The 15,187-nt window shown below is 40.3% G+C and overlaps 1 protein-coding gene across 7 annotated transcripts in view; it reads right to left on the bottom strand.

Moving 5' to 3' along the window:
* Positions 1-1,961: 1,961 nt before the first annotated feature.
* The window catches only part of ANKRD52 (ankyrin repeat domain 52), a 128,980-nt gene continuing 115,754 nt past the window's right edge, over positions 1,962-15,187 (bottom strand). For 2 of the 7 annotated variants that reach the window (XM_077297526.1, XM_077297530.1), the window contains 3 exons: positions 9,813-9,895; positions 8,966-9,060; positions 1,962-5,403 (listed from right to left, as the gene is read on the bottom strand). In XM_077297526.1, the coding sequence (XP_077153641.1) occupies positions 5,168-5,403; positions 8,966-9,060; positions 9,813-9,895 (414 nt within the window). In that variant the 3' untranslated portion in view covers positions 1,962-5,167. The remainder of the gene's footprint in view (positions 5,404-8,965; positions 9,061-9,812; positions 9,896-15,187) is intronic. The other 5 variants (XM_077297527.1, XM_077297531.1, XM_077297529.1 and 2 more) reach the window with 3 other exon arrangements.

Raw genomic sequence — 15,187 nt, 5'->3', positions numbered from 1 at the left:
CACATTCCACTGAAGGCGCATTCAATGTCATCAACATTTCAGTGTTTTGGATCAGTGTGCCATCAGTGCAAAAAATAAAATAAAAAATTACAAAGCTCCTATGCATTTCAATGTTAAACACATAGGGCACATGGATGCCATCATGTGCTGTATGTGTTTTACCCATAGACTTGTATTGGCCCTTATCATGCTGCCAGTCAAAAACAGACATGTCTCTGTGTGGCTTACATGGACATATGGTCTATGTAAAAGAATTGACATGTGCACAGAAGCATACTGGACAATGGGTATGTGTGGCAGTGAAAAAAAAAAATTCCACATACTGCAAACAAGGGGGGCATTATGTATATGAAATATACCATTCTGTGCCCTTCAAAAGCCATGGACCCATCTAAAAATATGGTTAACGTAGCATGAGGGAGGGTAAAAAAAACCTAAAAAGCGTAAAAGCTATTTGAAAGCAGTAAGGCAACAAACCACATAAGGGCATGAAGAAAGCACCTTGGAGCCCTATGCACTATATCATGTTCTGCTTTATTAAAAAAAGGAATGTACAAAAAAGTGTTAGTCCAGGGGACAGCAGAGATGAGCAATTTTCTTCAAAGGCTAAATCTGTTCATGGTTTTAGGTCTTGTAAATTTTGAACAACTGCTGATTTATTATAAAAATGGATTGCAAATGGATGACAAATTAGAAAAACCATCACCTTGAGTTGAAATGTGGATGATTTATTATACGCTCGGGTGAACTGAGACTAAAGGTACCGTCACATTAAGCGACGCTGCAGCGATATCGACAACGATGCCTATCGCTGTGTGGTCACTGGAGAGCTGTCACACAGACAACTCTCCAGCGACCAACGATGCCGAAGTTCCCGGGTAACCATCGGGTTACTAAGCGCAGGGCCGCGCTTAGTAACCCGATGTTTACCCTGGTTACCATTGTAAATGTAAAAAAAATAACAGTACATACTCACCTTCTGATGTCCGTCAGGTCCCTGGCCGTCTGCTTCCCGCACTGACTGTGAGCTCCGGCCGGCCGTAAAGTAAAAGCAGAGCACAGCGGTGATGTCACCGCTGTGCTGTGCTTTACGGCCGGCCGGCGCTCACAGTCAGTGCGGGAAGCTCTGAGCAGCAGCGCGGACGCCGGGGGACGTGACAGACATCAGAAGGTGAGTATGTAGTGTGTTTTTTTTACATTTACAATGGTAACCAGGGTAAATATCGGGTTACTAAGCGCAGCCCTGCGCTTAGTAACCCGATATTTACCCTGGTTACCCTTGTAAAACATTGCTGGCATCGTTGCTTTTGCTGTCAAACACAACGATACACGCCGATCTGACGACCAAATAAAGTTCTGGACTTTCAGCAACGACCAGCGATATCACAGCAGGATCCTGATCGCTGCTGCGTGTCAAAACACAATGATATCGCTATCCAGGACGCTGCAACGTCACGGATCGCTATCGTTATCGTTGCAAAGTCGTTTGGTGTGAAGGTACCTTAAGGCTGCCGTCACACTAGCAGTATTTGGTCACTATTTTACATCAGTATTTGTAAGCCAAAACCAGGAGTGGAACAATTAGAGGAAAATTATAATAGAAACCTATGCACCACTTCTGTATTTATCTCCTACTCCTGGTTTTGGCAAAGAATAAGAAATGGACGGAAAAAAAATTAAACATAGAAAATTGGAACAGCACTTTACCAATAGGTGGGTGCACGCCTTCCAGACAAAATATCCAAGACTTGCCTCACTCCAGACATAGGAAAAAAATGCAGGCAGCACTCCATAGCTTAAAGGTGAAAAAATGTGGTTTTATTTCAAACCCACATGCTGTGCCAACGTTTCGGCTCAAATGACTTGAAAAAGGCTCATTTGAGCCGAAATGTTGCCACAGCATGTGGGTTTGAAATAAAACCACATTTTTTCACCTTTAAGCTATGGAGTGCTGCCTGCAATTTTTCCTATGTCTGAAAAAAAATAAATAAATAAATTGCAGCATGGAGTTGGAAATCACCAATCGATGTCAATTTTCTGATTGCTGAGACCACCGTTGATATTGAGAAGGGTGGGCTGTATGTCCATCGCTAGACTGATGTGGTGGTTAAGCTTGTGCACCATTGCTCCATGTAAAGTCTATGGGACTGCCTGAAATATCTGCTTTAAACTGGAGACCCCCTTGTCTTGTGAAGAGTGGCGGTGGTACCAGCGATCCTGTGGAGGTAAGGATTCTGGGAAACAAACAGCACAGTCGACTGTAGGTATTTAGAAAACATGCTGCGGAAAAGGAGTTGCTTGTTTTCTAAGTATACTAAAAAAGTAAACTTTGATTAGTATAACTTGCTGGTGTATATTCTGGGGGGAGAGAGGAGGACCCCACAAAACATCAGTTAATTAATCCTGAGATAAAAAAGTACCCTTTTATAATCTGCATTAAGACTACGGGTGGTCTATTACTTATTGACAGTACGATGCGGATATATAAAGACTAAGTGAAGTTAGCCTAAGGTTTTTAACAGTTTCACCAGAAAGGGTCCATGGCTTTCTCTAAAAAGTACAGAATGTATATTTTACAATAAGAATTATGCAATGCACCTGATATGAGCCACAATCTATAAAACACTGACAAATGTAAGTCTGTATTCACACATCCATGGGGCATTACTATCCGAGAAGCAGACTGATTTGTTCCTCATGGGCCTTTCTAGTTGCAACTTTATTTTTCCACTGAAGCGGGTATACTGAACTATTCTTATCCAGTGACTTAGCACTGCATCGGTTACAAATGCATCAAGTTCAGAGGAAAAACTGATCCACACAAAAACTTTAATGGCCAGTTCCACATAGGATATACTCAGTCTCACGGGCAAGGGACATGGATCAGATTTAAATCAAACATTAATCACTGAAACTATGGGTTTCTGTGTGTTCCGAGAAAAACAAAAAACCGACAGCACATGGATGTGTGAATGGAGTCAATATAGGGAAACACTTGAAAATTGCACAATAATTCCCCAAATCCAAAGAGCAATAACACATGCCCACTGGTTTAATTTCTCCTGTATAGATGTATGAAAGAAAGGATGAAGCCACATGCTGCGGCCAGCTGTGGAGCACAGGTTTTCCCCCATTTGTAGCACTTCAGCGGCTCTGCAGTTAGCTGAAGCATGTGGCTGCTACCAAAATCTTTCTGTAAACTATGAGGCGAGGTCATAACCACCAAATAAAGCCTATAACTACTATAAAACCAAAGGGGAGAAACTCATTTTATTATACCAAAGGGAAATGAGATGATATGTGAAATTGGAGCCCATCGTCCTTACAATATAGCATAAATGAAAAAATAAGTCTAATAAAGGACATTTAAAATGAAGTGGAATTATATATGTAGTAAACTGATACAAGAGGCTTAAGCTGATCACCTATGAAATGTAACAGACTCCCGTACTGTGGCAACATATTCTAGATAGCATGGATTAACACGCCAGACACTTTGTGCAACACCGGCCTTTACCCCGGGCAGGTCTGTGAAACGCCCAATTACAGTATTCCCCTGAATTGGTTTTTTTTTGCTGGTGAAATGCAGTAGGACATGCAAAAATAATGAAAAGCCTTCCAAAGTAATTCTAGAGCAGGAAGCAAAAAAAGTTAGAAATGGGCAAGGAAAGGGGATTTAAGAAAAAAAAAAAAAAAAAAAAGTTATAGCACCTGTTTTCTCCTATTAAATTGATCCCTTTTGCCACTTTGGCGACCAGTTGACACGAGACATTGCACGATATTTTTGGTAGATAAAAATGTGATAAAATATATAGCAAGTGTGAATACGATGTGTAAGGAGATATAATGTGAAATAAAAAGCCCACTAGATTTAGCTAATGCTGTGTTTCCAAAAAACTTGGTAACAGTCATGGAAACTAACAGACTTAAAGTTAGAAGGTTGTTGTTTATCTGCCATGCCTTATTGCATTATACAGGACAATGGTTTGGATGAGGTCTATGGATACTAAAATAAACTGCATGCTTAAAATACATATATGATAAAAAGAAAAAAAGCACCGTTCTTACATTCTGATAATGTAACTAATGCAAAACACTAAGTAAGCTCAAGTAAACATCTAATACATAACCTCATACACAGACACACCGAACATCATTTCTGGTTAAATAGTCACTCAAGTGCAAAAATTATCTGAAAAGAAGCCGCAAAAATAGGCATCTCAAAGAATCGGTGGAAGGTAAATCTGCAGTCTAAATAAGCCAGGTCTGCAAACTGCAAATAAATATTATAAAGACCCCTAAATGATTAAAAGAGCATAAATAATTAAAATACTGATGACATGGCAGATATAACAACGGTGAGTGAAGTCAGATGATGGGAAGACCAGAAAAGGAATAAAGCACTAAAACAGAGGATCACTAAAGTGCCTAGCTGGAGGGGATTGGGGGGGCTTTGCAGCAGTGCATAGTGGGAATGTCACCTCGGGGTCCATCAGTTAGCTAATTGTAGCACCTCATTTGCATAAAGAGAAAAGCAAGCGATTTTTGCAGAGCCCAACATTTGCTAGGCATTAGGCAAGAAGACCATCTGGCAACAGCTTTAAGAAGTAATGGAAAGAAAAATGCTACAGACCTAGTGACTCGAGCTCAAAATGTAAGGTGCTACTTAGCCACTTAAACCAGTAACCCCATATAAAAAAATCTTAAGATGCCCTTGAAATACATATTAAGGCCTGGTGACCCTTCAACTTTATAATGGCTTTCAGGATCTTACAGCAGCAAAGACATGAATTGCACAGGGTGAACCTTTAAAAATATAGATACAGAGGGCCTCCTTTCAGCTTTATACCAAAAGATGGGGAAGAAGCAATGGTAACTGATTAAAAGAACCCCACATTAAAAACTGTACCCCATGATCAAACTCCATTCCACCTGACCTGGGCTCTTTCCTCAATACAAAGAAGGTACAATACTACATAAGCTTCAGTGCAAGCCAAGATAGCTCAAGTGAGCAAGTGAACATAGGAAGAAAGCCCAGGCACAGTTCATACCTCTGCAACAGATGCGTCTTGTTCTCCTTTAAAGTGCCCTATATATATATATATATATATATATTAACCTAAATAAATTATAGTAAGGTTTTGGGTAACCCGCAAGGCGGGAGGAGCTACTCGGAGTAGCAGCCATCCATGGCAATGGAACCATGCCGATCCTTTGTGTAGGGACAGCTACCACCGTTGGGGAGGGCAGTCTTGGCAGCAATACCGCAGTTATTCAGGAGATTGAAGCTGAAGGGAAGGATGGCGTCTTTTGGTGGGAAAGGCTTCATGGTGGATAGGATAAGTGCCAAGCAATCTGCTACGTCTTTGTTAGGAGCACAGGCCAAGGCTGGGGTGTGACCTGCTGTCAGGAAAAAAAGGAAACAGAAGAAAATGCGGTCATACAAACAGTCATGTACTATATTGTACATAAATCACCTTTTGTTCAGAAAAGCCAACCCACAAAGAAAAGAAATCTACACATCTGTAAATGTTAGAACATCATAAGTGCAAAGTATCCAAGATGGAAAGTAGCTATGAATAACTTTCTTTACTGAGGACAGGAGCTTCTTCAGAGCCCTGTGCAAAGCAGACCGTGGACCACCACCACCAGAAGCCCAGTGTACCCATCGACCAGCTCATCCTGGCACAGGAATTACAGCCTATACTGTAAAGAGCATGGATTTCAGTAAAGCAGGCGTTTCACCAGTGAAATGCACACAATTGGTAAATCCGCCAATCACATGTTCCACATATCAGTAGTATCTGTGGCATTGTATACAGTAGCTTGCGAAAGTATTCACCCCCTTGGCACATTACAACCGGTGTTTACATTTTTTGTAATTGATTCCTGTGTGATGCATCCGCACTAAATAATCTAAGTTGGCGAAGTGAGAAAAATATAGGCATAAATTAAATTTATGGGATTAAATAACTAAAAATTGAAAAATTGGCATGTGCATATGTATTCACCCCTTTTGCTTTGAAGCCCCTAAACATTTCTGGTGCAATTACCTTCATAAGTCACATGGTTAGTGAAAGGAAGTCCACCTGTGTGCAATCTAAGTCAGTACATACACTTTACCTTTTCTGAAAGGCCACAGGGGCTGCAACACCAATAAGAAAGAGGCACCACTAACCAAACACCACCACGAAAACTAAGGAGATCTCCAAACGAGCCAGGGACAAAGTTGTTGAGAAGTACAAGTCAAGTTTGGGCTATAAAAAAAAAAAAAAAAAAAAAAAAAATCCAAATCTCTGATGATCCTCTGAAGCACCATCAAATCCACTAGAATCAAATGGAATGAACATGGCACCACAACAAATCTACCAAGAGGGTCGCCCACCAAAACTCAAATCCAGACAAGGAGGGCATTAATCAGAGACCATTGTTGGTAGCAGCATCACGCTGTGGAGATGTTTATCGACAGCAGAGAAAATGGTCCAAGTAGAGGGGAAGATGGATGGTGCTAAATACAGGGATATTCTGGAGCAAACCTGATTCAGTCTGTCAGTGATTTGAGTCTGGGACTGAGGTTCACCTTCCAACAAGACAATGACCCAAAGCATACTGCTAAAGCAACACTAGAGTTATTTAAATGGAAACGTATAAATATTTGAGTGACCTAGTCAAAGCCCAGATCTTAATCCAATTGAGAATCTGTGGTCAGACTTGAAGATTGCTCTTCACCAGAGGAAACCATCTAACCTGAAGGAGCTGGAGCAGTTTTGCCATAAGGAATGGGCAAAAATCCCAGTGGCAAAATGTGGAAAGCTCAGAGAGACTTATCCAAATCGTCTTGCAGCTATAATTGCGGGAAAAGGAGGCTCTACAAAGTACTGACTTTAGGAGGATGAATAGTTATGCACACTGAAGGTTTTTGTTATTATGTTCTATTTGTTGTTTACTTCACAAAAAAGAAAAAAAAAAAATGTTCACAGTTGTAGGCATGTTCTTGACAAACTGAAACAAACCCTCAAAAAACAGTGAAGTTCCAGGTTGTGAGTTAGAAAAATAAAAAATGCCGCAAATGTGTGTACACTTTTGCAAACCACTATACCAAATGTTGTTTCCAATTGCAAAGATTATCCACGAAAGATTATTGTAAAGTTTAAAATATTGTCCTGAGGCAACACTATCGTCATGGCTATCCCCATTATGAGGTTAATCTTTCAGTGATTGCAACATTGGAGCTGTCCATTAAAGATTTACACTCTAGTAATACTGTGGTCATGCCCAGTAATTATTTGGGGTTTGAAAGGGAATCCGTCAGTATAATTAACCCTCCTAAGCCATTTATATGGGTACGCGTCATAAAAAGTTGAAGAAAATTATACCTTGATTTCTGAAAGCTGCTTAATTGCGGAAGCGCTCAGTCCTCTCTGAGTGGCTGCAGCAGGTTACTGCACATCCACCTACTGGTTTGAGTAGAAGGCAGCTGTGCAGTACCCTACCACGACCCAAAAACTGAGCAGCTCTGTAATTGGGCATTTTCGGCCAGCAGCAGATGACACAGAACAGCTGATGGACAGGGGGTGCCGGACCCCAACCTTTCATACACTGATGACCTATCTTAAGGGTAAGTCATCAATGTTAAAGTAGTGGACAACCTCAAAGAAAAATGTGGATTTCTCTGGCACAAAAAAAATAAAAAAATAAAATTGGATTGCAGACATCAAGGTTTTACTTTATTCAACTTTCTATGACCTGCATGCCCATACAGTAGACTTAAAAGGGTTGATCATACTGACAGGTTCCCTTTAGAGGGAATCAGTCACCAGAAATAACGCTGTTAACCTGCAGATATGCGGTGAATCTGTTAACAGTGTTATGATGCTGTCCGGCGCATGCACGCAGCTGAATGCAGTGGGAAGAAAATTACCGTATTTTCCGGCGTATAAGACGACTTTTTAACCCCTGAAAATCATCTCAAAAGTCGGGGGTCGTCTTATATGCTGGGTACGGCGTGTGCAGGGAGCGGTCCTGTATGGTTCCCAGGATCTGAAGGAGAGGAGACTCTCCTTCAGGCCCTGGGATCCATATTCATGTAAAAAAATAAAAAAAAATAAAAAATATGGGATATACTTACCCTTCCGACGGCCCGCGGCTCTCAGCTGTGCAAGCGGCGGCCTCCGTTCCTAAGGATGCATTGAGCGAAGGACCTTCGATGACGTCGCAGTCGCGTGACGTCATCTAAGGTCCTTCGCTCAATGCATCCTTAGGAACGGAGGCCGCCGCTTGCACCGCTGAGAGCCGCGGCCCGTCGGAGGGTAAGTATATAAAATACTTTTTATTTTTATTCTTTTTTTTTTTACATGAATATGGATCCCAGGGCCTGAAGGAGAGTCTCCTCTCCTCCAGACCCTGGGAACCATCCGCACCGCACACGCCGTATAAGATGACTGGGCGTATAAGATGACCCCCGTCTTAAACGGCGAGTATATCCCAAACTCCATATTTTATATGTAAAAGTTGGGGGTCATCTTATACACCAGAAAATACGGTAGCTTTATTCTTACAACCAGCATTCAGTATTCAGCCACAGGGGCGGCGCTGGTTCAATCACTGCTCTGAGATTACAGAGCGGCTGCTGTAACCATACCCGCTCCCTGAGTGACAGCTGAGCTCCAACGTAGAGCCAGTCTCAGTCAGGGTCGGGGGTGCGGATACAGTGGCCGCTCTGTATTCTCAGTGCGGTGACCGAACTCGCGCCACCCCACCCCTCCGACTGGATATCGACTGCTGGCGGGGAGAATAAAGATCATTTTCTCACCGCTACATTCAGATGCGTGCAGGAGCCGGTCAGTACAATAACGCTGTTAACCTGCAGATTAAGCGCATGTCTGCAGGATAACAGTGTTATTTCTGGCGACATATTCCCTTTAAAACAAAGGAAACACACAGGATAAGGAAATACAAGTCTCACCACCTTCCTCATCCACAGCCAAAACAGTAGCTCCTCTTGTAAGCAAAGCTTGGACAACAGTTGCAAGCCCATTTCGGGCAGCAATGTGGAGCGGCCTAACAAAACAACAACATGGAAGACAACATTGTACACATCACTCCATACAAAAAGTATCAAAATATACAGGTAATATGTAAAGTGGACCTCCCACTGACATTAACAATTACACCATCAGGTCCTGACCTACAGCATGTATGTATGTATGTATGCGTGTATTATATTATATACATACAGTGTGTATATATATATATATATATATATATATATATATATATATATATATATATATATGTATGTATGTATGTATGTATGTATGTATGTATGTATGTATGTATGTATGTATGTATGTATGTATGTATATATATATATATATATATATATATATATATATATATATATATATATATATATATATATACACACACACACACATACACTTTTTTTTTTGGGACAGTTTTCGGATTACTGTGAGAAGTAAAAGTTGAGTAATTACGTATTTCCAATATGTCTTACTACCCGCACAATATCGCAGCAGATTCCCTTTAAGAGCAGATTGTCAGTGGGGAGAGGAGACTTATTTCACGGAGTGTAGAAGGACTTCATACACCAATCTCCATCTCTAAGCATGCTGTACATCTTATGACCTTACACACACTGTTACACTCTGCTGAATGCGTACAGCCAGAACTCATCCATTTGCATTTTGTTAGTTTGATCTTGTATGAAATGCATAAAAATATGCACTGCAGCGTAATGGAAGAAGTGTGACTTGGCACAAGATGAAGAACACAGAAGGGTATAGACTTACATTTGCAGCATACTGTTTGTTGCATTGATAAGGCCAGTGTCCTGGGTCTCCCCTAGAAGCAGCAAGGCGCACTTTTCATGGCCCTAGAAAGAGGAACAACAAAATTAGCATTAAACAGGAAAACTTCACTTTCCTCTCTGAAAGACACATGGAGTAAGTGAGCTATATTATGATGTTTTTACATAGACAATACTGCATAAAAAATCCTAATTCACTACAAGATAACTGGCAATATAATTTATTCCATATTACATTGTACAGAGCTCTGCGCTCATGTGCAGGCATTGCAGAACCTTAAGTATCCATGGTTACGTCCACTGAAAGTGACAGTTTGCTAGTTGCTAATGGTCAGAACCATAGAATGTTATAGTGGGAAGGGACCTCCAGGGTCATCGTGTGCAACCCCCTGCTCAATGCAGGATTCACTAACCCATCTCAGACAGTCTTGTCCAGCCTCTGTTTGAAGACTTCCATTGAAGGAGAACTTGCCACCTCTCGCAGCAGCCTGTTTCACTCATTGATCATCCTCACTGTCAAATTTTTTTTTCTAATATCTAATCCGTATCTTCTCCCTTTCATTCCATTGCTTCTCGTGTTTCCATGTGCTAATAAGAATAAGGATAAACCCTCTACATGGTGACATCCCTCCAGATATTGGCAGACATGTATTAAAAAGTCTCCGTGTAGCCTTCTTTTCTGCAAGCTAAACATTCCCAGATCCTTTAACTGCTCCTCGTAGGACATACTTTGCAGTCCGCTCACCATCCTGGTAGCTCTTCTCTGAACTTGCTCCAGTTTTCAATGTCTTTTTTTAAAATGTGGTGCCCAGAACTGGACACAGTATTCCAGATGAGGCCTGACCAAGGAGGAGTAAAGGGGTATAATTATGTCACGTGATCTAGAGTCTATGCTTCTCTTAATACATCCTAGAAATGTATTCACCTTTTTTGCTGCAGTATCACACTGTTGACTCATGTGCAGTCTGTAATCTATTAGTATACCCAAGTCTTTTTCACATGTGCTGTTGCTTGGTTCTTATACTCCCATTCTGTTGATGTAATTTTTGTTTTTCTTTCCAAGATGAAGAATCTTCCATTTCTCCCTGCTAAATACCATTCTATTAATTGCTGCCCATGGGTTCAAGCTCATCAAGATCCATCTGAATCCTTTCTCTGTCTTTATTTTTATCGATCCCTCCTAGCTTTGCATCTTCTGCAAAAGTCATCAGTTTACCTTCAGTTTCCTTATCTAGATCATTTATAAAAAGAAGCGGATGCGAAACGTGCGTCGGGGTGAGGAGGGATGCTGATCTCCTTACTGGGTGTGCAGTGCACTTCACTAATCGGGTAATATATACTGATTTTTTTCTATTGGATTTATATGCATCTACTGTTTGTGTAAAATGGCATTTTTATTACTGGTCAGTTTTGCCGGCATCCATAGTGTGTCACTAGATGGGATATGGCATTGTTGCATCTCTGCCTCATATATAATTTTATGCCCACAAACATTCTATGTATTCTGCCTGACTGGATATTAAGATCTATTTGCTTTAATAACAACCCCATATTACTACTATTGTGAAGGACTGTATTTGACCCAGTTTCCCTCCTAGTTAGGGCACTCGTTTGTTTTATTAAATAAATGTTTTTTAGATTACATTAATAAAAATTTGGATTTTAATAATTGGATCTCTTCTTGCGGCTTCTGGTTGAGTGTTAGCCAGTATTTGTGTAAGTTATATATGTGTCTACTGCTGCCCAATGTGGAATAGAGCCCCTATCATGTCTTTAAATTCAATCTATACATAAATCAAAAACAGACCTTATCAAAATCTTTGCAGTTCTCTGGATGCTAGGCCAGAGCAGTCAATCCATCGAGCCCATATTTTTTCAAATTTGGAGATGGACTTCCTTTTCGAGTTTATGCTTTGTTCCAGATTTAATAACCAATTAACTTTTTTTATAAACTTTGTTTATAAACTCTGTTACTGTGGGAGCCTGCTCTGATAGCCAACATTGGTTATCAGTTTCTTATCCATGTATAACATGCGTGCTACCGTTATTATGCCATGTTCATCAGTGCTCAGATCTTCTATATATCCCAGTATACATACTAATGGTGAGGGATCTCTATCTGAGTATGTTCTATTAATGATCGCTATTACATAACTCCAGAAAGTTTCCAAAGCAGAGCATGCCCACATCATATGAAGCATATTACCCAGGGATGTTTTACATTTAGCACATAGGGAGTCTAGTTGAAGCCCTATATCGTGGAGATATTGGGATGTTCTATATGACTGCTGTAGTACTTGTAAGTAGGAAAATCTATGGGATTTACACAGATAACTAAGGAACTCTTTCCAGTATTTCAGACTACAGCCCCTCTTCAATAGGGCATATCATGCCCTCCCATTTTGTTAAAACAAGGTCCAATAGATACCTATGAAGTAATGAAATTAGTCCCCCAGAGTTATGCGAGCTGGCTATTCTCTGTATTACATTAATTTTAGTCACTCCATTATTTAGGACGAGACCCCCTGCCTGATATGCATGTCGTAACTGAAGATACTTATAAAATTCTGTGTTGGGCAGTCCATATTCACTTTGTATTTGTGAGAACTCCTTGAGTGAATTTCCCGCTTCAACATGTGAAAATCTTTCTACTCCTTTTAGACTCCAGTTTTTAAACCCTTCCAAATTATATACATTAGGGATCCATGGCGTTTCCCACAGTGATGTAAATTGTGAAATTCCTTGTATACCCTGCATTTTCTTCACGGTCCCCCAAAGTTTGTGTATTAACAGGGTAGTTGGGGTTCTAAAAGAGTATCTTAAATTTGTGAGCCTCCAATGCTTCAGAGTCTGAATGACAAACTGTGATTGGAATAGTAGACAAACTCCCCCCTCCAGGGTCGTCCCACCCACTAATGTGCTGGAAAGGAGCTACCATGTAATAAAACCAAGGGATTTGGGACTGCACCCATTATTTTATCTCATAGCGAGTAAATATTTAGGTATTAATTTAACATCTAAAATTAAATTCAGTGACCACTTGTAATCCCAAATCAGTATAGTGAGGTGAATTAATGTTTCTGTTATCCATTGGAAGCCTATACTAATTCAGTCCCATTAATCACCAAACCATAATATTTCCCAAACTTCTCAATTGTCTCCATAGCTACAGGTAATGATTTGGAGGCTTCGGCCAAAAATAGAGCATAGTCTGCATAAAGAACAATTTTCTCCTCTATATTTCCTCTACGAAATCCCACTACTCCAGGGTGTTTTCTAATAATCACAGCTAGTGGTTCAATGGCTAATGCAAACAGTAGGGGGGGGCAAAGGACATCCTTGTTGTGTACTCCTGCTCAGTTCAAAGGCTGAAGTAAAATGCCGGTTTACCCTTAATCGTGCCAATGGACTCTCATATAATAATTTGAGCCATGAAATAAATCCAGGCCCATACCAAATTTCTCCAGAACTACCCATAAGTATTCCCATTCAACAGCGTCAAATGCTTTAGCAGCGTCAAGCGAGCATATGACCCTATCTCCTGCATTACCACTGGTTACTGGAGATTAAGAAATAATCTACGGATATTAACGGCTGTAGATCTAGTGGGCATTAAGCCCGATTGATCACTATGTATGATATTAGATATTATATTATTTAACCTGGAGGCCTGAACTTTTGCTATAATTTTAACATCTGTAGGTAGCAAAGATATAGACCTATAGGAATCGGGAAGCAATGGATCCTTACCCAGTTTGGGTATAACGACAATAACTGCTTCTCTCATTGATAGGGGCAGATTGCCTTCCTTGGCTACTTCCTGGAAGGTGCACAAAAATTGAGGTAGTAATATATCCCCGAATTTCTTGTATATTTCTACAAGGAACCCATCCAACCCCGGTGATTTATTATTGGCCAATGATGCTGTGGCCATCTGCAGCTCTTCTAATTGCAGGGGACTATTCAGGTATTTTTAATCTGCCTCAGAGATAGCTGAAGAACAATCTCCTCCAGATAAGTCAGGATTTGTTCTATGCCAAACTGTATTTTGGTTCTATGTAAGTCCTGATAAAATTCTCTGAAAATATTTGAAATTTGATAGGGCCAATTAACAATTGCACCTTCCTTATTTTTTTTAAAGCTCTTATAAAGGATGTCACTATTTGAGCCCTTGCGATCATAGCCAATAAATGCCTTGCCTTTTCCCCTTCTTCAAAAGAAATGTATCTGGGAAAATAATCTCTTATTCTTGGCCTTCTCCCTAATGTTTGTTGAGCATGCCTCTTGTGCCTCTTTCCAAGACATTAGGTCCTCCTCCGTACCTGATAGGACAGATTTCTTTTCCGTGAGTCTCACCCAGTCCTGCAAGAATTCCCCAAATTGATTTTAGTCTTAGATAAATTTATGGCTTGTAACAAAACTCCCCTCAGGCAGGCCTTCCTAGCGTCCCATAGTGAATTCTGCACCACAGAGCCATTATTTTCTATAAAATAGTTTTCATGAGCTGACCTGATCAAATTTGTTTCTATAATTTGCTCTTTTTTCCTTTTTAACAAGTGATTAAGTTCTGTGTTCATCAATCCTGGTCTCTAAATGCTTCCAATTCTTCCTTCTTTATGGGATTGTTACCAATTATGTAGTGTGGATTTCATTTATCAAGATCTCCCATCCTTCTTGGACATTTCTGTCCTTTAGAACATCCAACCACTGGACCTTTCCTACCCTCTTTCTGAGTCCATTAAAATCTGTCTCTCTCAAGTCCAAGATTAAAGTCTGAAAATATGGATGAACTCGTTTACAGGCTGTCCAGGTGGCCTATAGTAAACACCTACAATGGCTTCCTTTCTGTTCTTCTCTCCTTGTATTCTTAACCAAACAGTTTCTACAGAGCTACCATTCTCTGAAGCTTGGATTTCTGTGGCTATATAAGTTTTCCTAATGTCAAGGTGAAAATATATTTTCTTATATACCTTTGTACTTTTATATATCTTATACTGTGAAACAATAAGTTTTTCCTATCTGCTAGCTAATGCAAATGTAATTGTATCTAAAGATGGCCGCCAGTGTTCATTCTTCATTTCAGTTTAGAATGTGAAGAGTTAAGTTTCATTTCTCTTGAAAAAGATAACTCTGGAATGTGAAGAAAGAAGTAACCATCGGAGATGTCCTGACGAATCAGAGAGAGAGACTGAGCACTAGATGTATGCTGCTTAAACTCCGCCTAATGCATTCCTTTTTCCTAAACAATAGTACTGTGTATTCAAAAATAAAGTAGTTGCTGTAACTGCTCTGGACACAGGTGAACGCAAGAGCATCAGCAAAGATTGAATCAGCTACGTGTCTGAATCATTTCTTTTT

This window comes from Ranitomeya variabilis, chromosome 3, assembly GCF_051348905.1.
Source record: "Ranitomeya variabilis isolate aRanVar5 chromosome 3, aRanVar5.hap1, whole genome shotgun sequence".
NCBI lineage: Eukaryota > Metazoa > Chordata > Amphibia > Anura > Dendrobatidae > Ranitomeya > Ranitomeya variabilis.
Note: the sequence above shows the minus strand (reverse complement) of the source record. Positions and strands in the feature narration are given on the sequence as shown.